Source organism: Acomys minous (assembly GCF_964271855.1).
Source record: "Acomys minous genome assembly, chromosome: 6".
NCBI classification, from domain to species: Eukaryota; Metazoa; Chordata; class Mammalia; order Rodentia; family Muridae; genus Acomys; species Acomys minous.
In genome coordinates this window covers 3,513,058-3,540,702 of record NC_140487.1, presented here as the reverse complement: position 1 = coordinate 3,540,702, position 27,645 = coordinate 3,513,058, and the positions used below count along the sequence as shown (strand labels likewise).

The 27,645-nt window shown below is 39.4% G+C and overlaps 1 protein-coding gene across 8 annotated transcripts in view; it reads right to left on the bottom strand.

The window, feature by feature from the left end:
• Positions 1-22,941, bottom strand: part of POT1 (protection of telomeres 1) — a 72,939-nt gene extending 49,998 nt beyond the window's left edge. For 2 of the 8 annotated variants that reach the window (XM_084784768.1, XM_084784769.1), the window contains exon 1: positions 10,366-10,480. Coding sequence is in view for 5 of the 8 variants with exons in the window: in XM_084784764.1 (XP_084640890.1) it covers positions 10,366-10,480; positions 14,605-14,613 (124 nt within the window). In the remaining 3 variants the exon portion in view is untranslated. Of the gene's footprint in view, positions 1-10,365; positions 10,486-14,604; positions 14,653-19,244; positions 19,311-22,043; positions 22,064-22,838 lie in introns of those variants that run through there. The other 6 variants (XM_084784764.1, XM_084784771.1, XM_084784767.1 and 3 more) reach the window with 6 other exon arrangements.
• Positions 22,942-27,645: the final 4,704 nt, after the last annotated feature.

The window sequence follows — 27,645 nt, the reverse complement described above, 5'->3', positions numbered from 1 at the left end:
TAATTAAAAAGTAAATATTTAAAATGGAGGTTGAAGAGATGTCTCAGTCATTAAGACAACTCGCTGCTACAGATGGGTTCACCTCCCAGCACCCACACATGGAGGCTCATAACATCTGTAACTCCGGCTCCAGGGGATCTGACATCTTCTGGCCTCAGTGGGCACCAGGAAAAGACATAATATGGTGCACAGACATAATATACAGGCAAAACACCTGTACATATAAAATAAAAATTAACAATTAGGAACAAGTGTCACCTCAGTGCTGGAAAAGAGTATCAGAGGAAACAGTGACCGGATTTCTACTGCTCCTCATGCATGCTTTTCTTGTAAACATACATATGATTTCATCTGTCTGTCCTGAGCAATTGTATGCCAACTTAACACAAACTAATGTTACCTGAGAGAAGGGGACCTCAATTAAGAAAGTGTCTTCATAAGCCGGGCCTGGTGGCACACACCTGTATACCCAGCACTTGGGGAAGCGGAGGCAAGCAGATCTCTGTCAGTTCAAGGGCAGCCTGGTCTACAATACCAGGAAAAGACAGTCAAACCTACATAGAGAAACCCTGTCTTGGAAAAAACAAAAAACAAAACACAACACAACAACAACGACAAAACATCCAGCTGTAGGGCATTTTCTTATTTAATGATTGATGGTGGAGGGCCTATCCATTTGGACGGGCTGGTGGTCCTGTGTTCTATAAGAAAACTGGCTGAGGAAGCCATGTTGAGCAAGCCAGTAAGCAGCACTCCTCCACGACCATCAGCTCCTGCCTCCAGGTTCTTGCCCTGTTTGAGTTCCTGTCCTGACTTCCTTTGATGATGAACAGTGCTATGGAAGTATAAGTCAAATAAACCAATTCCTTCCCAGGTTGCTTTTATTGTGATGTTTCATCACCATAAGATACTATATCTTATCAAGACAAATCTACTATATAAAAATACTCTGCCAAGACACAGTGTCAACCTGGTCAGAACTGGCATATAACTCTGAAAATACAGACTTAAGGATGAAAAGGGAATGTCTTTCAGCTTCTACTGGTATCTCAATTAGCTACTTTTAATTAGCCACTAACCTCCTTGAAAAAACAATCCTCTGTGGATATAAAGAAGTTTCTAGAAGAACTGAGGGTAGAAAATAATCATTTAACCTGTTCTAATTTATTCAAAAAGTAGATTAAAATGTCAAAGACATAAAGTAAGCCAATCCCAGTGGAACAAAAGGGTAATCAAGGGTTGGAAAGACCTACTATCTCACACTAAGTGTACCAGGTGAGACCAGCAGTGAGCTGGCCTGCATGGGCATTGACAGCTGCTCCAAGAAAACAGAAAAGCAAAATTATCAGGTATCATAATAAAAGTATTTCTTGACTCTCATGTTATTTTTCAATCTTTCCCAAATGAAAATGCAAAATTAAGGTAATTTAATAGTCTGTTGCCTTGATATCTGGCATCAGCAATAAAGGTAGAGAGTGGAAAGGATATCACATTAGCACCTGTTACCCAAACAGTGCACAGTACAAGTATGCACGAACATATACACACATGTATGTGCTTAAATACTTCAGGAATGCTTTAGATTCAAACTGATGAGAAGGTATTTACTTTTACACTTTGGCAATGTTTGCATAATTTGACATAAATCTGAATAGACAACAAATGATAAATTAAGCTCTTTATTCTGCAATCTTGAGAAATTCACCCAATTTCCTCAGCTTGACTAAAAGTAAACTGCTTTGGAGTTTTATTGTAAAGGAAAGATGGTAGCTTACCAAGTAATATTTTTAAAAAGAAGCATGCACATGTAAAACATATAATCCAGAAGAGATTCTGATGCAAATGCATTTTCATTTCCTTTTGTATCTATCTATAATTCTCTCTCTCTTTAAACGCCATAGTATTTCAGCAACATTTGTCCATCAACACACAAGTTTATTATGGAAAAATTCAAGTAAAAGTTTTAAAGAAAAAATCACTAACTTTAGAACCCATTATATGTGGCAATCTTACCCCTTTCCCAGTAATATATATATTATATATCAACATCCTCTATAGTCATTACAGTGTGAGGTCAAATAATCTCCATTCACAGTTTAACTATATTCCAAGACAATGCATAAATCCCTCCTTATCCTAAGCACTGTGACACAGTGACAGCTAGCCTTTACCTGGAGACTGTGAGCTGGGCAGTCATGCTCATTATCTTTTATGCTATGCAACAGATAACCAAAGGGCACAGATGACACACCCATCATACCGTAGACAGCTACACTAAAGCCAGTAATGCTTTTTAAGTACAAAATCTGTGAAGATAGAAAGCAGTAACAAACAGTAGCGAATTTTAAATAAACCAGACAGTGGATAGACAACGGATATTCAGAAAAGCGGGGGTAGGGGAGAGCGGAATAGTTGTGAGATGGCTCAACAGGTAAGGATGTTTGCTGAAAAGCCTGACAATGTGAGTTCATTTCACAGACCCCCCCAAGTAGAAGAAAACTGACTGCAGAAGCTGTTCTTTGTCTTCCATGTGTGTTGTGGCACATGCACTAACTACATACAGACACACATACACACACTGATACACTCTATAATATGGTGGGACCTCAAAATTACTATTCTCCTAAATAATAGCCAGGAGCTAAATTCACATAGATTATCACAAATATATAAGCAGAGTCCAGAGCCCACAGAAGTACAAGGGGCAGTGTGGACTGCTGGGGCGTGGCCCGGGCATGAGACCACCTGAAAAGAAAGTCTGAAATGATATGGTGGTGTAGTCCTACATCTAGTAAACGAAAAATCACACTTTTAAATCAAATCACTACACATAAATCTGTGTGTGTGTGTGTGTTTTCTTGATTTGTTTTTCAAGACAGGATTTCTCTGTGTAGCCCTGGCTATCTTTCAACTAGCTTATAAAGCTAGTTTGGCCTTGAACTCAGAGATCTATCTGCCTTCCTCTGCCTCCTGAGTGCTGGGATTAAAGGTCTACCACAACCCAGCTACATAAATCTTCTGAACATTGTAAAATTTAAACAAATGATTCTGAAGCAAATCACATATCGAAAAAACATTCATTTAGCACACACTATTCATGGCAATAAAAACAGTGTGTGTGTGTGTGTGTGTGTGTGTGTGTGTGTGTGTGTGTGTGTGTGTGTTGAATATAATGGAAACAGTAAGTCTACATGTTTTTACATTTGAATGGTAAAATTTTCAAAAAACAAAAATAATAAAAAGCTGCTGATCTGTAAAGAAAGACTATTACAGTAATATAACACTGTTCTGATAGCTGTTAATATTTTATGAATTAAAAATTATGTTTAGGCCAGTTTCTTCAGTATTTGACTTTTGAAATTAAAATTTTCACTTTTTATTACAGAAGTATAATCATGTTTGTTATTGCAAAATCTGGAATACTGGCCGCTTCCTCATGTATGAAGTTCTTATTCTCGAAAGTTCAACCCAAGACTATCTTTAAAGTCTCTTTTCCATCAGCACTCATCTCTCTGTTCTGCCTTCAGAACCCACGTTTGTTTCTTTAGCTACAACATACAGACGTGCCCTGATCAGCTAGGTTCACCTTGAACAAACATGCACACGCACACACATACACACATACACACACACATACACATTTACTTGTTAAAAAAACATATCATAGGTTTTTAGGAAAAAATTTAAAGCTGGGCTTTGTGCCACACACCTTTAATCCCAGCATTCGTGAGGGAGGCAGGGGTGGTGATGTAGGTGAAGGCCTGGGAAGGCAGAGCGAGGCAAATTTTTGTGAATTTGAAACCAGCCTATTCCACGTAGCTCAGTGGAATGAGCTCTCAACATGCGGGCCACAACCCCTCTGGGGTCACATATCAGATATTTTGCATATCAGGTATTTATATTATGATGTATAATAGAATAATTAATTACGAAACAGCAATGAAATAACTTTATGGGCAGGGTCTCCACAACATGAAGAACTGTATAAAAGGGCTGCAGCGTTAGGAAGGCCGAGAACAACTGATTTAGCGAGTCCCAGGGCAGCCAGAGCTACACAGTAAGACTGACAAACCAACAAGGCAAAACATGAGCAGTGTAAAAACCACTTTCATGATATACACAACTATTCTAACTATAAAATAAAGAAAGAAGCAGGGCTCGTTTTCTAAATTAATGAGTTAATAATTAGCTAAAGGAAATTATAAAAGGCCAAGTGTCATATTATGTACCAAAATCCAGATGAAAACCTCAAACTTTAATCAAGAATCATTCATGTCTGTGAGAATAAGCAAATACAATAGTTCAACATTTTCTTCCCCCACCTCCATTCTCCTGGCAGAAATAGGTAAAGTATTTACAAATGGTATGAGTCAGTTGAAGTGGGCAAGGTTAGGTCAACATTCCACATTCTTAACCAGGTAAGTGATGAACAGCCATGGCTTTAAAGGTTTCCAGTACTGAAAATCAAACAGTCAAGTGGCTAAGAGAGGTGCTATCCCTCAGAAACACCAGAGCAACTCAGGCAGGCATGAAAAAAAGGAAAGCCCATTGCCTGTCTCATGTGAAACTCAGTATTACATAGGACACATAACCTTTCAACTTGAAAGTCAACATTAAAAAAGCAGAACCATAGGGCTACCTATCAGAGGAAATCACTGCTATAAGAACCTCCCAAAATCCTATGAACACCATGGCATTGCCTTCTTATCCTGAACAGGTCATGACACATCCATGATGAGTCATGTCAGGGACAGACTGACATCTTAAAGAATCAGTCAGCAGAGTGCCTGCTGAGTAAGCATGAAGACACGAGGTTGACTCCCAGAACCCAGTGAAAACACATCCAATCAACAACAAAACAGATGTGCTGCATTTACCATCCTGTGTTGAGGAGACTCAGACACAAAGACCCTGGGGCCCAGTGGTCAGGATCACTCCAGGCCGAGGAGAGAGCCTGTGTCAAGCTAAAAGAAAACAAAGACGAGTGGGCAGACGGCTCCTGGGGAACAGCATCAGCCGGTGTCCACTGGTCTCCACACGGATGCACTCACACCCAGATGAAAGGGAGCACACACGGACAACATACACAGGACCTTTAAAGTATTAAAATTGTGAAGTCATTATTTTTAATATTGTATGTTGTTTTAATAACAGGACTGGTCGATTTCTGAAGGAATAAAAGCTGTATCTCTTCCATGACTTAACATAAGGTTTGGGAAACAGTGCACTTGCTAGCAGATGAAGACTGTCGTCAGAATGGCAGCAGTCTTCAGTACGCAGGATGCGAGGAACAGCTTTTCTAAATCACGTAGTACAGAAGCCAAACTGTACCTACAATCTCTATAATAAGTTAAAATTTATAAAATAAATTTAACTAAAAGTTCTAGTTCATGATATATAACATTGTAACATCATAAAAATTCAAAATATGAGCTCGAGAAAGGCAATTTAGTTATATATACACTTAGATGTTACTGACACTATGGCTCTGTACTGTAACATCACAGTGCTTTATGTAAAACAGAGCCACGGACTGTTCATCCACACTTATCCTAGGACTTTTCTGGGCCAATATTTACTAAGTTGATCCTTTGCTGAACAGTGGTGTGCCTGACTCCCACTGCTGCACTGAATTCTGTTGAAGAATGAGTTCTGTCAACAAAAATAAAAATGCAGCTGTAACTAAAGTTACATGATGGATAGTTTGAAACTTCACTGCCTGTCTTACTGGAGTGCAGACATCATGCTAAGTTTGAAAGATGGATGTTAAAGTTTCTAGTGACTGTTCAGATAAAATGGATGGCAGTCATTTTAATTTGGTATCTCAAAAGAAACACAGCAACATATTATCCCCATAATAACAGATGGTTCATTACTAGCCATGAATTTTTTACTAAGGCACTGGATTCAACTATATCTATCTGATAGAAATATGGAGCATAAGCATACATACTAAATAATTGTATCTCCCCATGGTATTCCTTTTTATCATGATTTAATAATATGATCAGAAGAATAATTATACTACCTAGTAACTGTCATCAGTGTTTTTAAATAACATTTTAATTTTACATTGCCATTTTTTTATTAATTATTCACTTTACATCCTGGTCACAGCCCCCTCCCTCCTGCCCTTCCAGTCCCACCCTCCCTCCCTGTTTCCCCATCCGCTCCTCCCCTACTCCTCAGAGAAGGGAGCTCTCGACCCACCCACCACAGCATATCAAGTTGACAAGACTGAGAGTGTCCGCATCCCCTGTGGCCTGGTGAGGTAGCCCTGCCAGGGGAAAGTTATCAAAAAAGGGAACAGAGTCCATGTCAGAGGCAGCCCCCACTCCTCTTCATGGGGGACCCATATGAGGACCGAGTTGCCCAAATACCACATAGCCATTTTTAATTGCTTCTGAAAATAATGTACTTTCTTATTACATTATTTAAGATGTCTAATGCAAGGTTTTAAAATCTATCTTCCACTGAGGTAGACAAATAAACTTAACAGGCCAGACTTAGGCACTAAGACCTAACCGTACGAGGGCCTCACCACTCATTACAACATGCTATCCAAGCGCAGCGTGGAGAGAGGCCACGGCCACTAATGCGCATGTGCACGAGGGCATGCTGACAGAGGAGGAGAGCAGGCGCCACAGGCATAAATACGATTAGAATAAACGTTTAAAATAAACGGAATAAAAACGTTTAGGAAATGCGTATTTAGACCAAACTTCATCTGTCTTCAGTTTCTTTCACTGTCTTTGAAACAAACAATGTTACGAGGACTTTTCGTAAACCATTTCTTTAGTTTATACTTTTAGCCTGGTCTACGTCATAATTATCTTCAGATACTGTACATTGTACAGATAATGTACATTGACACTGTACATTAGTAAAATATGAAAATGACATTTTCTCGCATTAAGCCACTCAAGAGCTTGCCAGCTCGCTGCTCTATGGCGCAGCTTACATATACTCATGTTTATGCACATCTTTCCCAACACGACTCAATGTGGACATCGCTGTGTTCCCAACAGGCCCACAGCTGCTAGGATGCAGTGTGTCAACAATATTTTATACTTAACCAGTAATACCCATTGTTTCATTTTTTTAACATGTTCACTTTTAAAATAAAAAGGATATTTTTCTAGTATTCTTTGTACTTAAAAGTACTTTATACAGTGGCTTTAATAAATTATAATGTTTTATAATAAGTGAAATACACTAAGTGTCAAATTTACTTCAAATGGATTAAACTAAGATGAAGTGTGGTCTCTGTTTTTTAATTGTTTTATTTAAAAAAATAAAATTAATGGTTCTGATATGCCATTTTACAAATTTGTTCAGAGAACTAAATTATATAATTTATGGATCTTCTTAATTTTCTTTGAAAACTATAAAGATGTATAGAAAGAACTGATATATACTAATTTCAACCTTTTAATTTCATCAAATATTCTTTTTTGGGTGATAAGTAAGAGGATAAAACATAAGGCCTACCAATTAAACAAAACTTTAGTGTACAGCACAATGTACTTTACAAGCACAATTCATTACAACATACCCCTACAACTTTTGTTAACCTTGTATAATTGAAAATTTATAATCACTAAACAGCAAGTACCCATTTCCTACTTACTGTCGGCCCTGGGAGCAGCCACCTGCTTCCCACTGCTGTGCCTGACTATTGACATACGGCACAGGAAGTGGCACAGGGTATCTGGCCTCTTAGGGCACACTTCAGTTGAAGACAGGGGCTAAGGTTCTTTCACACTGCAGCAGTTAACAGGATTTCCTTCCGAGTTCCTCAGCAATACTCCACTACAAGGATATGCAATTTTCTTCACCTACTCATACCTTGATGGGCGTTTCGGCTGATTCTACAACTTGCCTATTTTAAGTAACACTGCAGACAACAGTGAGAATACAAGTATTTCTTTGTGATCCTGTTTTCAATATTTTCTAGATAACTACCTACGCATGACTGTTGGATCAAAAGACGTTTCCACTTTCAAGAACATGTCTTCTCACGAGGGTTGAATGGTTCCAGCACAACAGGGTTCACAGTGCACATTTTGCACGACCACACCAACGTTTGGCTTTGGCTTTTTGGTACTGGCCACCTCATCAGGTGTGGGGTGACAGCTATGGGTGGTTCTCATTTCTTTCTCCCTAATGCCTATTACCACGGTTTTTTTTTGGGGGGGAGGGGGTTGTTTTGTTTCTGTGTAGTTTGTTTGTTTGTTGTTGTTGTTATTCTGTTTTGTCTCTCTCTTCTTTGAAGAACTATCTATCCAAGTCCTTGACCTAACTTGTAAATAAGCTTGTTTTTATTTTATTTCTTCCTGCTGAGATATAACAGTTCTCTAAATAAAGAAATAATAAACTTATCTCTCAAGAGATAAACAGCTTATGAGTAGTACCACCCATTCTATACGTTTTCTCTTGTTTTACTGGCCAGTTCTTTTGCTGAGTAGGAAGGAAACTACAGCTTGGTGCTTTCCCACGTGAGTTTTTTTTTTGTGTGTGATGGATGACTCTGGTGTCATATAAAAGACGTCAAGTCCAATATAATGGTAAAGAAGCTCTCAAGGCTTTTATTCTGAAAGCTTCAGTTTCATGTCATATATTTAAATCGTTTCTTGTATGTGTGTATGTGAGTGTGTTTTAGAGGGATTGTTGATTTGTCTTTTCCTTTGACTATGGACATGTAGATTTCCCAGCAGTACTGGTTGAAGAGAACATCCTTTCTACCAATCATTAGGTAACCATGCATGTGGATTTTTGTTTCTGGTATTTCAATTTTATCTCACTTAAATACACATGTCTTCCTGGTAGTAGTATAGTGTTTTAAGGACTGTAGATCTGTAATATACTCAGGAAATCAGAACATCATAGACTTTCAGATTTTTCCATCCTAGGGACTGTTTCTGGCCATGTGGGGAGACTTCTATATATTTTATGGGAGATTTTCTTCACCTATTAAAAAAAAGCCACTGAGATTCAAGAATGACAGCAATAAATCTCCACACTGCTCTAAAGATTGTGAACTTTAGAAGAACATGAAGCCTTGCTACCCATGATCATATGACATCATTATGTCTGTCTGTGTCATCTCTGAGTAAAGCAGCATTCTGTACTGCTCAAGGCATAAATCTTATCTTCCTTGCTTAAGTTTATTCCTCAATAATTTACAGTACTAAATCAGTGTTCTCTGTTACCCATTGAAACTGTTCATCACTGGTCTTCTTATATAATGTTAAGTTTGATCTTGTACCCATACTGAACTTATTTATTAGTTACCAGGGGAATTGTTGTGTATAGTATTTAGTTTTCTACTTACAGGATAATATTTTTACAAACATACATCATTTCTTCCTTCCCAATTGGCCATTTCTTGGATCTCCCTCCAGCAACTGCTTTGGCTACAACTTCGAACACCATGTCGAACACAGTGGTAAAAACAGGACATACTCGCACTTCTATGGTTTCTGAGAGCAAGTATTATCCTTTTCACTGACTATATTATGTTAGCTGTCAGAGTCGCATATAAGAAGTTTGTGAAGTTGGGATAATCTCTTCTATGTAATGTACACTGGGCTTTTATAATGACATGCTTTGATATTTTTTATATTGTGTGTATATTTCTCACAGGTGTTTTCTTTGTGGTTAACATGGGGCTCATGTGATATACTTTAAAATAGCAGCAGTCTATTCTAAGTTTACAGATCTTTTTTTGTTGTTGTTTTGTTGGTTGGTTGGTTTTTCGAGACAGGGTTTCTCTGTGTAGCACTGGCTGACCTGGACTCACTTTGTAGACTAGGCGGGCCTCGAACTCACAGCGATCTGCTTGCCTTTGCCTCCTGAGTGCTGGGATTAAAGGCATGCACCACCACCGCCCGGCTCAGTTTATAGATCTTTAACTTCCATACTCAGCACTGCTCTACTCTCACATTTCCTCCAGCACACTTTATCAGGTCATACTCGGCATGCTCCATTCCACGTATCCAGTAACTCGTGTTATGACTAGACTTTCTCTTCTGTTTGCCTTTAATTTCCATGCCAGACTTGAGGGTGACTGATGTGCTATTCTTTTAGCACCATGATGTTCAGTATCTGCTAACATATTCGCCTTCATCAACAAATTCTATACTTTCATATCATTTAGAGTCCTTTAAAAGCCATGTCCATGTCGTGTTAACAAGTAAGACCCTAAATCTAAAGACCACACTCACTTCACAAATTAAATGGCCAAAGATTATTCTTCACTGTTGTTTGACAATTAAAAATCAGAACTGAGCTTGTTTTGAGTTGTGTCTCTGAGATCAATAATGCAGTTCTTGACAGTAAAACAGCACATACACTGACACCTACCAGTTCCTTTGCTGAGATAAGGCGGCTTAAAGAACTTCACAACACCGTAGACATTGACAATTGCACCTTCCTTAAGTAGATTTAGGGGTGTGTATGTATAGGGAGGTACTGGAACCTAAGGAAAGAAAAAGAGCAATTATATCATTAAGTATCTGTATTTTTTAATATTATGGTGATACCTGTAAATTACCAACTGTACAAGTATATATCATCTAATTTAAAAGATTTATTCTAAACAGAAGGACTTTGAAATGCAAATGGGAAAGATTAAAAAAGAGGACACAGTAGCTTCTGAAGGTTATTACAGAAACCAACTAGTTTTCTTGAAATAATTTTGTTTGTAAGTAGAGAAATTAACACATCAACATATAAAAGTATAACCAGATTAAAATTTAATTATATTTCTTCAATAAGAAAGATATAACAATCCAGTGAAATATCAAAAGTTGGCATATATATACTGAAGCAATATAGAAAATACGTTTAAATATGTGCACCCTCAGTGATAAAACCCTAAGAGCATCTCAGTGAGGGAGATGAGTAAGGCAGTGAGATAGCTGGGAAGGCCCAAGGGGCCACTCGTGCTCTGCTCTGTGCCTTGTGAGGTCAGGACAATGTCTTGAATATCCCCAAGCGCATTTAATTCTACAGGTTCTTTGGTATTAAATCATCCTAGCTATCAGGCAGTTATTTCTTGCCTACCTGGCAAAGAATAAACTGAAAAAATGAACCGAATAACTTGGCAAAGAGAATTCCAAAAAATTTCATTTTGGGCTCTAGTTTTTAAATTTACTATCACTTCAAAATGTATGACACAATCAAAATCACCTCCCGCCCTCCCCCCAAAACTATACAATTTTTAAAATTTACTTAATACTTAACATTAAGAAAAACTGAGTTTTGACTCGGAAATCAACTGCACGAGGCAATGACAAGGGAGAAAAGAGAAGTGCTGTATAAAGCTGAATCTGCAGGCTAACACGGTCACTAAATTACCATGTAAAATTTCAGGAACCCATTTACTCCTGTCCCACTGAGAAATAAACTTAGCACATCACTCCGAAAATGACTAAAAACCCAAGCAGAGATGAATTCCTTTTTATTTTTGAGAAAGTCGATTCTTTGGCATGGAGAATGGCTTTGCAATTTAATCAGTCTATAATATATAAGAAAATTATAGCTCATTAATTATGATAAAATAATGCTCAGCCAAAGAAACAGAAAAGAGAAGATTTGGGCTGTCAAATTAAGCCATCAAAATAACAACACGCATGATTTTGCCTTAACAAATATGTTCCTGATAGCAAGAATTATGAGGAAGCCAGCACGGCTTCAGGAGACTAACCACTATCTGCCTAATTGCTTACTGATTGAAGACAGAAAGACAGAAACAAAGAAAACAAAAAAGCCTTTTTAATTATTAATTTTACCTCCCATGAAAATTAAGTCACTGTACATTTATATAGCCATTTACATAGCTGGTATTCTTTCAATATAAGGATGGTAACTGATTTTTCTACATAGTCACTCTCTTATGAGTTGAGTTAATGCTCTTTTGAGTGGGAATTATCTGTGAACGTCATAAATACATTTACATAATACTTCCAAATAAGACCAACCTGAGTAACAATTTGTTTCCCTTGGTGACAGTAAAGGATGATGCCCTGAAACAAGACTGCAAGGGGGAGGGGCGCCAAAAATCACTGTCAACTTGAGACAAATGTTCTTAGGAGAGAGTTATGAGGTTAGCCAAGGGGAGTGATAAATGCCTGTGTATCACTGATAGGTAGTGACATGGAAACATGACAAAACCCACCAAGCAAACAGTACTTACAAGCGCATGGAAATATCGTTATAGCAGGGGTCAAAAACAGTCTGGAAAACTGCTGCAAAGTGGCCAACAGGAAACAGTGTTTAAAGCATCCCATCATACTCTGAGATGGTAGCATGGTCTCATATTTCTTTTAATGACAGTACTTACTTTACTGATCGATTAATAAGCTTAAAAGAACTAGAACATTCCTGTGCAATGGGCCCCTGTGTGACAGGGGACTGCTCTAACCAATGCATTGGCAAACAGAAGATGTAAGTATGACTGCTGCAGCCATGAAGTGAATTTTTCCTTTCTTCTGGGAGGCAGAATCTCCTCATGAGATCAAGAAAGCGACCCTCCCGCTTCACTGAGTTCTGTCACGCCGAGATTTCAGCATGTGCCAACTGTCAGCTATGAGTTTTTTATTTTTTATTTCATGTCTCATGCCTAGCTGCTGCAGCATTAGACAACATAGATGTAGAAGTCACTCACCTAAGGTACTAAAACAAATTCACTAGAGAGCTACAGCGCCTAATACACTAAGGAGAATCTGACGACATCTTCAAAACCTTTCAGCATATAGATCATTTACACGAAAGGCTTCTATTATGTCTTGACGCTCGACAAAACAGATCATACAACCGAGCAAGAGAAACAATGGGGCAAGGGAATGTGAGTAGCAGGGACTGAGGATGGACTGCAGAGACACTGTTGCCTACCATGTATGAGAGTCTTGGTTTACTCCTAAAATCAACCACCCAAAAACCCCAAAGAAACAAACAGTAGCAAACCCTATAGGCATAAGGTAGCTTAAATTATGATTTCTACACCCGCTGTCTGACTGCAAGCTTTGTTCTGAGAATTTACTCTCTAAATGTTGTGTAAACTCTGCTCCCCAATTGTCCCCCTGATATGTCAATAACCTTACAGCCAACCGATGAGCAGGGGAGAGAATAGGGCTGGACTTCCTGTCAGCCAGGGGACAAGGAGTGAGGAGAGGAAGCCAGGGGACTCCAAGGGGATTGAGCCAAGGGGAGATGTCTAAGGAAGACCACAGGAAGGAGCCAGAGGCCAGGGAAGCTACAACCGCAAATATCGCTGGGTCGTTTGCTGGGAGTGAAACAAAATAGCATGGAGGGTTAAGAACACACTGAAACTCTCAGACTGGGCTGTGACGCCTTGTCTTATAAAAGAGTCTCAATTACTTGTGTGATAGCCATGTTAAGAAATAAACTAAGAGAAACAGTTTTATAAAAATAACTTCAACAAAACCTCAGCCCTAAAAAAGAAAAAAAAAAAGGTTAAATGAAATATAACTTACAGCAGTGGATATAAATCAAGACAATTATGCCTGAAGGACTAGCATGTACCCCAGCAGGGCTGGGGAGATGATTCACTGATCACACAGTGTGACGCACTGATCACACAGTTACGGAATGGAGCAGCAGGTTAGCACTGGGTGGGCTTGGCTGTCCACCTTCAATCACAGCAGTCTGGAAGCAGACAGAGGGTCCAGGAGCTAGTTGCAGGGCTAGACTAGAGTTAGCAAATAAAGGTTATAGTGAGATAACCTGCTTCAGAATATACAGTAGACAGGGATAAAAGAAGACCTCAGACCACCAATGGCTGGCATGTACATGTACTTCCTGTGTCCACACGTGGTGGCTAACGTGGCTTCCTACTCTTGCAGGAGACTGAGGTTTGGTTTCTAGCACTTGTACTGAGTGGCTCACAAACATCTATAACTCCAGTGTCAGAAGATCCAATGTCTTCTGGCCTCTGTGAGGACTGCATGCAAGGGGTATACATAAACTCAAATAGGCATACACACATACACAGAAATAGAAATGAACAATAAACAAAAGTAGAACACATTATATTAAACTTGATCCATGTAGTGCCTTCTTTCTGGTTCCATTCAGCTGTAGGTATCCAACCTGTAAAAATGGGAACCTTCCTACTGCTATTAGATACAAAAATGTTATAAATCAAAGAAAAATTGGGGAAAAAAAGTATAAGTCTAAAATATTTTTTACTTATACAATTGGTTAAATCACAACTCAGCACACAAAAACCTGCTATAATTCAAGCTAACAAATAAAATGAACTTGCCTGTGGTTTAAACTAACAAAAACTGTGTCGTCATAAAGCATGAACTGGTTTTCCTCCAGTGTTCTTACATGCACACAGCTTACGCAGAGATATTAGTAGATAATACAGGCAAAAAAAATATTGTTAGGAAATGCAGGAGTATCATACAACACCATTGTATAAAAAGTTGAAGACAGTTGTTTTCCATCAGATTGACACTAATGTGAAAGATGACTATAAAGTAGGGTAATTTAAAATCAAACTATAAAGTAAATCAAAATAAGAAGCAGATGCATGAATGTGCATACATCACTGTATATTAAATATCACCTTACCAAAGACATTGCTTCTGTGGAAAATCTTCTTACAGATTCATCAAAAACCTGAAAACAAAGCAAGAAGACTATTAGAATGTATGCTACTTTCAGTGGGACCACACTCTTTCAAGTACCATCAGCAATACTCAGATTATCTATAATGGGATAAAGTTTGATTCCCATGATCCATGCCAGGCACTCACAGCCACCTATGCAACACACACAAATTCCCACAATTAAAAATCTTTTTTAAAAACGTCAAAGACAAACAATCACATGACAATGCAGCACTGCAGTAGAAGTGCAGGCAACTTCGTGTTATCTATTTCTCAGACACATTACTTTGCCATGGACATTATTTTTTTTTTTTTGTGGGAAGTAAATGATTTAAGGGGTAGGAGAGGCTCCTCAAGCCTCAGGCTCTGCCTCTGTGTGCGGCACGTTTACGGCCCGTGAGCACTGGTATCCTCTTTACTTCCTTTGACTCTGTCTAGTGTCATTTTGCTTTGGAAAACTCAATTCAATGAGAAGGAGGTTTCAACCTCCACACTAAACAGCTAAAAGAATTCGGACTAAGCATTTCAGCCACAGACTTACAGAACCATTATTCTATGCAGTTACTTTGTCCCAATAAAACCAGAGCATGACTAGACAATGGCAGGTACCCACAGCTCTCTACAGTTACAATGGCAGTACCCACAGCTCTCTACAGTTACAATGGCAGTACCCACAGCTCTCTACAGTTACAATGGCAGTACCCACAGCTCTCTACAGTTACAATGCCATGTACCCACAGCTCTCTACAGTTACAATGCCATGTACCCACAGCTCTCTACAGTTACAATGCCATGTACCCACAGCTCTCTACAGTTACAATGCCATGTACCCACAGCTCTCTACAGTTACAATGGCAGTACCTACAGCTCTCTACAGTTACAATGGCAATACCCACAGCTCTCTACAGTTACAATGGCAGGTACCCACAGCTCTCTACAGTTACAATGGCAGTACCTTCAGCTCTCTACAGTTACAATGGCATGTACCCACAGCTCTCTACAGTTACAATGCCATGTACCCACAGCTCTCTACAGTTACAATGCCATGTACCCACAGCTCTCTACAGTTACAATGGCAGTATCCACAGCTCTCTACAGTTACAATGGCAGTACCCACAGCTCTCTACAGTTACACCCGTGAAGAGTTTCCATCACAGCAAAGCTTTTACTTCTCACCAGAATATGCTGGTGCTTAAGGGAACACAATAAACATACTCTTGAATAAGTAATTTTCACAAACAGTAAAAGATAGTTCACTTCCAACTGGCCTCAGAGAAATACATTACAATTTAAATGAAGATAATATTTTAGTCAAAGATTTCCCATTGTCTAATCTACCAGGTCTGTCAGTTCTAATGCTAATGGAAACACAGACACCCACACTGTGCCTGCGCTCACATATGTACATACAAATCCCTGGTAGTTCACGTTTACTGCTTCACTATAAACATTTTCAAACATAAACATAATATATAAAGAAATATAAAAATTTTTAAAAATTAGGGAATATAATACCAAAGGAACAACTGATTTTTACTCAAATATTTAGTTAACCTAGAAAAAGGCGGGGAAATTTGATATTCAACATTTTAGAAAATTCAAATTCAGAACAAAGGAAGCAGCTATTATCATAGGCATTTTTTGTTGACTCAAAAATCTAAAAACCAAGTTCTTCACCACTACCACACACAAACCCCAAGATATTCATCCATCTGCCAGTGCCACCAATGCTGGCTTTAGTGTCCATCATGTAGGACAGACCTTCAATTACTAACTAACCCACCCCACTCCAAACGACTCGTATTTAAGACCCCTCTCTGGTAAAAAAAAAAAAAAACAAATTGAAAAACAATTTACTCACTAGACATGGCAATGGTCTCACCTGAAATTTGATCATATAAAGGAACTACTGTTAAATTGTTTATATTGTAATAATGGAATTATTGTTAAATTATTTATACTGTAATAATGAAATTGTGACTGGGTATGCAGCCTGAATTAGTTAGAGCTATATATTGATGCATAAGTAAGTGGGGTTCTTTTGTTTGTTTGTGCAAAGACAGATAAGGACAGGCTGGAGAGATGGTGCGGCTTGCTTCTCTCTTAGAAAACCCCAGCTCTGTCCTCAGCACCCACAGCAGGCAGCTCACAACCACCTAAAATTCCAGTTCTTGGGCGTCCAATGTCCTCTACTGGCCTCTTCACCTGCTGGTCCCATCAAGCATGTGGTACACACGCAAGCAGATATAAATAAATAAATCTTTTAAAAATTGAGGTGAATATTTAGGTAGTCTAATGGTACTGTGGCATAAACATATACACATGCATGTATAATTTTTAGAGTCTATTCTGCTTACTGAAATATGGTTTTAATTACATCATTCATAAATTTGCCTCAAAATAATTAATACACAACACACTCAAATAAGCTGAGTACTCAAAAGATGAAATAACATGGCCAACAACTGTGACCCCTGACCTGACTATCAGGATGACTGCATCTGGGGTCCACTAAGTGACATGCCGTTGGGAGCTCTGTGGGAGCATTTCCAGGAAGGAGTGACCGACCACAGGGAGAAGCTCTTCAAGTACACTCCAGCTAAGACTCAAGGAGACATTCATGGTCTGAGGAAAGAGCACTGCAGCTTGACTGCCTCTCCTTCCTGCCGGCGAGCGCAGCAATCCCTTACTGACATGAGATCGCAAGTCCCTGGGTCACCACCCTGACAGGCTGAACACTACAGGGGTTTCAGCCTGTCCAGCATGCAGCCGGCCATCGTGAGGACTGTCCAGCCTCTATAGGTGAAGCAAATAATACATATTCTCTCAGTTCTCTTCCTCCGGAAAATGCCCTGTTGAAGTTAGGTGGCAAATGCACACTTATTTCCTAACTAAATCTCACTGGTTCTGCATGTTTAAAAGTCTGCAGAGTAAAGGGTAGCAAAGTGAACCAATCAGCTATCGAAGCTGATGCCAAGCCTTACGATCTCAATGTGATTGCAGGATGGAGAGGACCAACTCCATACATTGTCATTTGGCCTCTATATTCTTGAGCACACAGCTATATTTTTCATAAATGTCCTTTATCATAACAAGCAAGTACCCTCCTAACTTTCTGAATTTTACTATCATGAAAAGTGCTAAGACTTGTCAAATATATTTTCTGCATCAACTGATAATAATCATTTCATATGTTGTTTCTTTATTCAAATAAGGTACTATGTTGCAATGATTCAATTTTTTTAAACTTTTAAAAAAAATTTTCCCTTCTCTGCCTGGGATAAATCTGCTCATTCTAATCCTACCCACATGTTGTGGGCTTACCTTGACTATTTCTTGGCTACGGAATTCTCAGGTTTGCATTTTTAAAATAACTAAGAATCTTATGAGAACACTGAGTTATAAAATACAGTAATTTTTAATTACATTTAGTTTAGTTAAGGGAGAAACAGATGTGTAGTTTAGAGCTTCTGTTGAACACTAAATATTGAAATGGAATGGGAAACCATTCCTTTAGATACACAGCCAAGTTATATACTCTTTGGACTTTTGCAACTTTCACGGATTCACTTTTTTAGTATCTCTTATATATGTAAAATATATTTGGCAAGTTATCAAAAATCAATCTGTAAGTGACTATCATTAATAATTCTAAACCTATCTTACTTAAAACAATAGAGTAATATGAAATTATCCTTCTACTTTAAAGTAATCCTTTGCAGCCATTTTCTAATTTTTCAAGTAGTAATAATACAACACTGTTGAGCCTTCATTTATCTTTTGTCAACTGATAAAACAGCAAACACATATAGATAAACCTATTAGATACAACAGTTTTACACAAAGAATAACTACTAGAAATGCAAACCCAAACAAGACAAGTTTTAATTTTCTGCCAATCCCTTAATTGACAAATGAAATAGATAAATTAGATTTCCTCAGAAAATGCATTGTCTTTATAGTCTACAAGCTTAATTTGTTTTTAAGGTCATATTTGTATCTCGCGTTATAACTGTTATAACTGTTCATCCCATTTCTCCTCTCCTCTATGATGCACACATTACACCTGGGCCACAGCACTCCCAATACTAACAACAGTGTACTCCCTTGGAGGGTTAATACTTGTCATCCATAGTGCTTTCCCATTCATTCCCTCTCCAGACTTTCAGTGTACTGACTAGCAGTACCTAAAGGCCGAAGGCAGACTTCCTAGCTGGCCAGGATTACCTGACCATCGCTAAGGAAAGAGAATTCTCCCTACATAGGACGACAGCAATATAAAAAGCAGTACGTTGATGGGAAAATGTTATGAAGGTTACTAAAATAGTAATGAAAGTACAAAAGAACAGTTAGCTACTGCAATGATCAGGTTGTAAGAGTAAATGGGTCTCATGTGAAAGTAAAGAAGCGAGAGGCAGGAGGAGACTGCTACAGCAAACATGTGTTGCGGGGAAAGCAGCATTTCCTTAGGTAGCTATCGCCTGTCTTCATTATTGTAAATGTATTACCTATTAAAAACAACTTATTTGTGTGTATTGTGTCTGTCCCCGTGTGAAATGTAAATATATATAGGTCAGCACAAAGAATGCTTACATTACGCACCTAAAGTCTAATCTTCAAAACAGCTGCTTTACTTCCACAAGACATTAAGAAACAACTGAGTTTTTCCTAAAAGGAAAAGCAAAACAGTTACCAAAGAAGATCGTTTTTAACATTTATAAGCAAAAGTAAGAATAGATTTTAAAGTATTAGAATTTCTGGAGGCGTAATAACACTAACAAAACACATAAGGACACTTACAGATTCTGAAGAATGGTTCCCACATGACTACAGAGAGGTACTATCAAAGGTCTCTGCTACAACCACAGCCTTACACACACACACACACACACACACACACACACACACACACACACTCACACACACACTCACACACACACACACACACACACACTCACTCACACACAAATACAACTGTCTGGCAACCCTAGGATGATGTAACCTTTGCTACTGATGTCTATGGGCAAGGATTATTGGCTGAAAATATCTTTAGTGAGCATGCTCGCTCACCTTTAAAACCTTGCACTGCCCCAGGCCTTGCTGTACACTCACAGTTCACTATGGTGTACTCTCCAGGTTATAATGTTATTCTGTTCCTCAATAAGCTTAATTACTCTTTTAAGAATCTTTATTTGATGTTCATTTAGACCAAGTCAATATGTTATGGTGACATAAATATTAAAATTTATCTGAGAAAAATAAGAGGACCTAAAAATAAATATTCATATTAAATTTAGTTTAGATATAGAGAATGATGAAATAAATCAAATTTCCCAAGCTCTGTTTGATCCTCTTTAGTACTATCTCTTCTTAACAAAACATAAAACAAAACTTGTTTTTAGAAAGCTATGACAATTTAATAAAGAAAAAAATCTTCCAAATATGAAATGATAAACTCATAAACTAGGATAGTCTGGCCAAAACACTACACCAAGACACAAGTGCAATTTAATTTTTGTTCCAGTTCAGCAACTACTCTGTCAAATTAAAAACATTATTTACTCAAAAACACAGAAAAAGTGTTTCACCACAAGTTTTCAAATTTTCTTTTGGCTGTTACTTTTAATGAGTCTTTGTAAACATCCACATGGATATCTAGTTTATTTATTTAAAAATGTTTAAAAGTCAACCCTATAGTACCTACCTCTCACATTAATATTCCAGACTTAAAATTAATGAACAAAGCCCCAACTTTACTGATGAGACAGAAACCTAGAGTCATCATAAAACTACAGGTATAAACTAAGAATATAGATAATGCATAATGATTCAGAAGTAAAGATGTAAAGCTTTACTCATAGGTAAAATGCTAGAAAGAATAATAACAAATAGCTGGACAGCTTGCAAATTTCAAACCAGTCTTTGACCCATCAGACTAGGTATAGGACCGTAAACTACCAGAGAGCTGAGGAAAGAGATTCTCCAGTGAGTAAAGGGATGCAATGAACTTGCTTAACACCTGTGAGAAATGTGTCTAACATTGTAATGGACTGTTAAGGCCAGCAATGGGCTTTAGGAGTGTGCAGGGCAATTAGGAGCACCGAGGAGATGTGCTCGCGTACTCGCTCCTCTTCACAGACCAAGAGGCAGCGAGCAGCAGCAGCAGTTACTGAAGGAAAGGCACCAACCTTGTGTGAATCTCTCCCTCTTACCTCTCATTCAGAACAAGGGCCTAACCATTTGAGGAGTTGGGTAACAAGCCTGTGAATTGGGTAGAAACCCATCATGGCTGGTAAAGAGAATACCACCACCACCAACAACAACAACAACAAACAAACAAACAAACAAACAAACAGGAAACCAGGCCCACCACCCATCCCTATTCGGAAAGAGAACACAGGAGTAAGATCTACATCACAGTTAGGGGCAGGGCGAGGTGGTCCTACACCGAACCCTCTCCGATATCCAACTTGAACTCAGGACTAAAATGTGACTCTCCTCTCCTCTTGCTGGGAATTTTAAAAAATTAAGCTTCCTGAACTCACTGCCCCTTTATTCTAATTGTTCTGGGTTTTATCTCATCACATCTGAAACAAACTGTCTACACTGAAATGCCATCTCCAACTTTATCAGCTATCTGATCTCAGGAATATTACTTAACCTTTCTGAAATGCAGTATCTTCATCTTTACAGGTATGGCATAAAGCATCAACGTCACAAGTCTTTGTGATAATTAAATGAATTAACACGCACACAACACTTAAAATGCCACACAACAGAAAAAAGAAATACTAAGTTTTGCTTCTTGTCAGCATTAGATTCCTACTCTTTCCTGTTGCTTCTCCTGTCAGCTTTTACCAACATCACTGACACTGCCTAAGTGGATCTCTCCCTCTGAGCTCCATATCCCGTGCATTCTTTACACAGGAGGCAGAGTGGCCACGACATTCTCCTGCTATCATCTAGTAGGAAACCAACATATTTTTACTGTAGCTTCCAAATTCCTCGGCACACACATGACTGCTCTTACTCAAAAGGAAGGTTAAGTAAAAGACACCATCAAGCCAAAGTTATCTCGTGTTCACATCTCATACAGCCACACTATTTACCTTTGTACCTCCGAAAATTATTCTAAGTGTATCACAAAGTAATAAATGTTTGTTAAGAGACTGCCGGACAGTCATGAATAACATTGAAATATCCAGTCTCAGTTGTAAGGGTAAAAATAAAAAGCAATCTCTCCCAAAGATACTGAACATAAAATATGCACATTCCTTTTAGGAGGAAAACGTTTTCTCAGTTGACAACCTTCTTAACTGGATACACATGCTCCTATGCTAGCAGTCTGGTTATGGAGCTCTGAAATCGCCTTTGTGTAGTTTATTCAGTGGTTAAACTTACTTGTGGCATCCCTCTGGCATTACAGTTCTGCTTCCCAGTGATGCCCAAAGAAAATACCAAGGGAAGCTTACTGCTTGCTGCAGAGGATACAAAAACAACCACTTCTGAGTTTCTGTATCTTAATTATTCTTCTTTAATAAGCTAGTTTTCAGTGTTAGAATGGTGTTAAGAGAACATATTTTATAACTGTATTGCAATTACCAACACACAGCACGTTTCTAAGGGGCTAAAACGTAATTACTTTCCACTTAAGCTTTTGTATTTAAAGCACTTCTAAAAGCTAGAGTTAAGATGTTACAGCTTAACTAACTTCACCACAGGACTTTAAAATGTCAGTCGTGGGAGGGGGAGTAAATACGGATTTTGTTTTTTAATTCCTCTGGCAATTAAAATATTGTGTACGCGCACTGCACCCAAAGCTTCTTGATTCCAATAGGTATTGGGTGCCTCCTCCCTCGACCTATGCCTAAGAAAAATGGCAACTGACTTTAATCTGTGCACCCTAGGTCAAACCTTTCTTCTCAAAATCCTGGCCTGGGCGGCTCACAGACATCACTACTTAACGTGCATGGCCGGACGCACGGTTGGCAAACCACTGAGCTGCAAGGGGGCTGGGACACGGCTCTACTCAGTCTCTGCCCGCTAGTGTTCGGTTAGCACTAACGGTACGTGAGAGAGGTTCTGCAAAACTGCACCAAACGCTGAATTAAACGAAACCAGTCCCTGGGATATGTACCCAGGGCCAGACCCGCCGCGAACCCACCACGAAATCCAAACCAGCTCAAGCTCACTCACCAGCGCGACCCGCGGGAAACTAACAAATGTCTGGGTCGACGCGCGAGTGACGTCACACGCGCGCCTGCAGCTGAGCCCACGCGTGCGCACTCCACTTGGGCGGCTCTGCCTCTTGCCAAGGAGAGGAGGCGGAGCGCCCAGCCGCAGATATAGTCGCGCGTGGTCAGTCGCAGCCACCCCAGGCTTCTAGCCGCTCCTCCTTCCCTGCCTCTCGAGGACTTCCTGGTCCCTCGTAGGGGACGCCCCAGCCTCCAGGGAAAAGGGACCATGTTGTAAAATTCCTCAGTCCTGGACTGGAGCCAGAGCTCAGCAGTTAAAGGCTACCCTCTCCATCTGAAATGGGATGCTCAAACCATGTAGCCAATAGGAACCCAAACCAGGCATTGGTTCCAGATCCTGTTCTTCTGACTAGAAGCCCTTGAGGCAAAAGCGTTTATTCACCTTCTAAATTAAGCATCCAAATGCAACTTTTGCTCTTCTTTTTTTAATTAACTAGTTTATTTAATCACTTTACAGCCTGATCACAGGCCCGTCCATCCTCTCCTTCCAGTCCCACCTCACACCCCCTTCCCCCACCCAATTCACCCCTTTTCCTCAGAGAAAGGAAGCCCCCCCCCCCATGGGTACCAACTCACCCTGGCACACCAAGTCCCATCAAGACTAAGCACATACCATCCCCACCCCCTGAGGCCAGACAAGGTAGCCCAGTTAGGCGAAAGGCAGGCAACAGAGTCAGAGGCAGCCCCACTGTTAAGGACCCCATATGTGTAGAGGGCCTAAGTCCAGCCCGTGCATGCTGTTGGGTTGATGGTTCAGTCTCTGTGAGCCCCCATGCTCACAGGTTAGTTTGCCTTGTAGGTCTTTTTATAGATTAACCCCTCTGGCTTACTCCTTCCTCCCACTCTTCCACAAAACTCTCTGAGCTCAGTTTGTTGTCTGGATCTGGGTCTCTGCATCTGTTTCCATCAGCTCCTGGATGAAGGTGCTGGAAGACAGTTATGCTAGGCGCCTGTCTGCAAGCATAGCACAGGATCATTAACAGTGTCAGGGGTTGGCTCTCTCCCATGGGGTGGGTGTCAAGTTGGGCCAGTCATTAGTTAGACATCATTCCCTCCGTCTCTGTTCCATCTTTCACCCTACACTTGTAGCAAAGACATATTTTGGGTCAAAAAAGTTTTATGGGTGGGTTGGTGTCCCACCTGGCTACAAGAGGTAGAGACTTCAGGCTCCATTTCCCCTACTGCTAGGAGTCTCAGATAGGGTCACCTACATAGACTCCCTGGAGCCTGCTCTGTCCCAGAGATGCTCTACCCCCTCCGCCCCTCCCCCGACACACACACACACACACACACACACACACACAGACACACTGATTTTCTTTCTCTCTCTAAATAAACAAGGAGAACAATGTTGTTTGTTTGTATAGCAGTTTGGGGACATTTGTGCTATTATCAGGTAAGCCTAAGAACCTTGCCATTATTTTATAAGTCTTTCTTTTCCTTCGCCACACCTGTGTTCATGAGACAGAAGTGAACCAGGAACACCAGCTAAAGTGGAATCGAGGACTGCCTGTTAGAGGAGCCTTCTAAGTGAGGCTCAGGCCCAAGCTGTCAGTCACCTTACACAGCTGGGAAGTTCTAGTTGCCCTCTAAGTTTAGCCCATTATGGATTTTGGATCCTGTGCACTTTGGTCCTAAAGTGAACCAGAAGAAACTCCTAATTCCTGGTGAGGATCAGGGGGCGGCGTCTTTGGCAACAAGCAAGCAGGAAAGCAGAGAGTTAAGAACCAGCAGACACCAGCCAACCGTGATGGTGGCCTACTGGCTAAGAGGACCATTCTTGCTAATTATAGCTTCATTATGATAACAGGTTAACACCCTGCAGGAGGGGGAGGAGCTACCACAGGAGCACACTTTGAAGCTTCTGTTAAGTGGCTTGTGCACATTCAGAACCCCTGTTTTCCAGAAGCACAGACCCTCTTTCATGAGTGAAATGCACATTTTTGTTAACAGATTCCCAGTCTGTGAAATAAGCGGCTGTACTTTTTTTTTTTCTGTACAAAGCTTTGGTTTGCGTCCTAATGAATTCCTCATCCAATGTGTAGCTGACATCAGTAAAGCCTCTACCCAGCTAGTGACACTTGCATTTCCACCACAGTAAAATGACACACAGCCTCCCAGCATATGCTCATGATTCTGTCATTGCTCACTCTCCCTCAGTATTTAAACATTTGTCTTCATTCAGAGTTTACTAAGAGCAGGGGGAAAGGTCTTGTTTTGGAACCAAGGCTACTTACTATACGATGGCTGGTAACAGTAGGAACTAAATATCCATTGGTTGAACAATACTCAGGGGAAAAAGTTTCTGTCTGTACCTTTTTCATCCTTCCAACCCTCAGGTTACATGGAAAATTTCCTTGACAAAAACAGGGTAGACTCCTCATTGCTAAGCCAAAAGGGCATGTTTAGTCTCAAAAAAAATTTTTTAATGAGTTCAAGAACACTGTGGTTTTAGTGTCACAATTACTAAACTCATCCCATTTAACAAGAATTTGCCTAAATTATGTGGATTTAAATTCTTTAAAAAACTTTTTGCACTAAAAAGTACAATTACATCATCTACCCCTTCCTCCTTTCTTCAATTCCTCTCACACCCTCTCCTCACCACTCAAGTTCATGTCCTCTTTTTAATTAATTCCACATACATATAGCCTACATGTTCTCCAAGAAATGTTTAAAATGAGATTCCCACTGATTGATAACGAACATCAGAATTGGGATGGGAATTTTATCAGGTAATACATGAAGAAGTCAATGTAGTTATTGTGGCTTGGGGTTCCTTGGGGTTCCTTCCTTCCTCAATACCCTGTCTTCTGGTCTTGTTAAGAAGACAGATCATTGAATTATTTCGGTTGTACCTTCCAAGTAGTTTCTAGAAGACACAGTCTCACAGCAGACTCCCTGGTCTTCCGGTTCTTACAACCATTCACTCTCTCCTCCTGTGTTATCTTAGCCTTAGATGTGAGGGTTTAAATGTTAATTGGTGCTAAGTAGCCAATGATCAGTTGTTTCCTAAATTTTGACCATAGGTAGATTAAAAGCAAAATTTTCCTTTTACTCCTTTGTACAGGAATTTTAATTCAGAACATGGCTGCTTTGAAAAAAGATCACATCCAAAGACCTTCTAGGTCTATGTGATCCAGCTGAAATACAAACACACCTTTAATCTAGAAAACAAAGGTGAGAAGATCTGGGTTCAAGACCAGCCTGATACAGAGCAAGTTTCGGGTAAAGAAAAGCATAGGTCCAGGCATGGTGGTACATGCCTTTAATCCCAAACAATGAAACCAGATGAACCAAAGAATGAGAAGAAACTGGAAGATTAGAGCAGATTGCTGAAGTTAGTTTGAAGCTACGCAGAGCAGTTCAGAGGCCAAGAGAGAAGCCAGGTTGCATAGATCATCCGGGTAAAGAGTTTGTACCAGAACAGCTGAGCTGAATCAGCCAGGCCAGAGCTCAGTAAGAACAAGAAAGGGTGAGCTTATTAAGCAGTAAGTCTCAGAGGCTGAAAATATTCTAGGCCTAGGTTAGATTGTACAGAGGCTGGAAGCTTCCAGGACTAGGCCTAGGTTACCAGACAGAGGCAGTTAGCCTTGGAAAAGACAATGACTTCAGGCAAAAAAAAAAAAAAAAGGTTACTTTTACACTTCTTATCAACTCATTTATTTGTTTCTGTTTCTCTCTTACACATATACATATACATATTCATATACTATAGGATCTAATGAAGATGTCTACCAAGTATATATAAATACACACACACACACACACACACACACACACATATATATATATATATTTGGTTGGTTGTTATAGTGGTGACTCTCAGTGTCTCTAGGATGCAAATACTTCCTACAACCCAGGTACCTGGTGATCCTGTTTTGCTCCATGGTCTCCCATTTTATAGCGGAGTTCGGGTGCATCTAACTGTAAACCAAAGCCTGCACTGTATTTCCTCATATCCACAATTAATTTTCATAAGTGGGGAAAACTGCACATGGGTCTATGGAACATTTTAAAATACTAAAAGGACCAATCGAATTAAGTAGAGAAAGATTTGGATATATATTTTTCTAGTTAATTCAGTTTGTCCTTTTATTATTTTAAACTTATCAGTGTCTGGCTTCCTCTGCCATTTGAAACAGCTCTAAGCAGCTATTTCAATTTTAATAATGTATTAACTTACAAGTTATCATTTGTAAATGTATTAAAATATTTTGATATAAAATCTGTAGTGGACAGGTGCTCCTTTTTCAAGCAATGCTAAAAATGAGCTCCCACTAATAAATAATGAGCATCAGAAGTGGAATGGGAATTTTATTAGATAATACATGAATATAAGGAGCCAATGCAGTCATTTGAAGTAATAAATTAAAGATGACAGATGTTAATTTAAAGTTGACATTTCTTACATCTTAGTATTTTCCAATTGATTTTCAGTACTTTTGAATATCTCAAAATTGAATTCAGTCACTCATCTAATTCAGTCAATACAGCCTTTTTTTTTTACATTTTGAAATCTTTACATGTCCTACTTGCAAAATGCCCACTTTGCAATCTACTGTCATCAACTTATGTCCTTAAAGCATGACAGTATTATCTTGTACTTAAACTGAGATTTTTCTAACAATAATTTTTGAGGCTTAGTTCTAGTCCTAGAATTTACTCTTCAACCAAGGCTCTGCTGGAACCTGAGATTCTCCGGCATTGGCCTTGTGAATGCTGAGAGTACAGACCTGCAGGGCTGC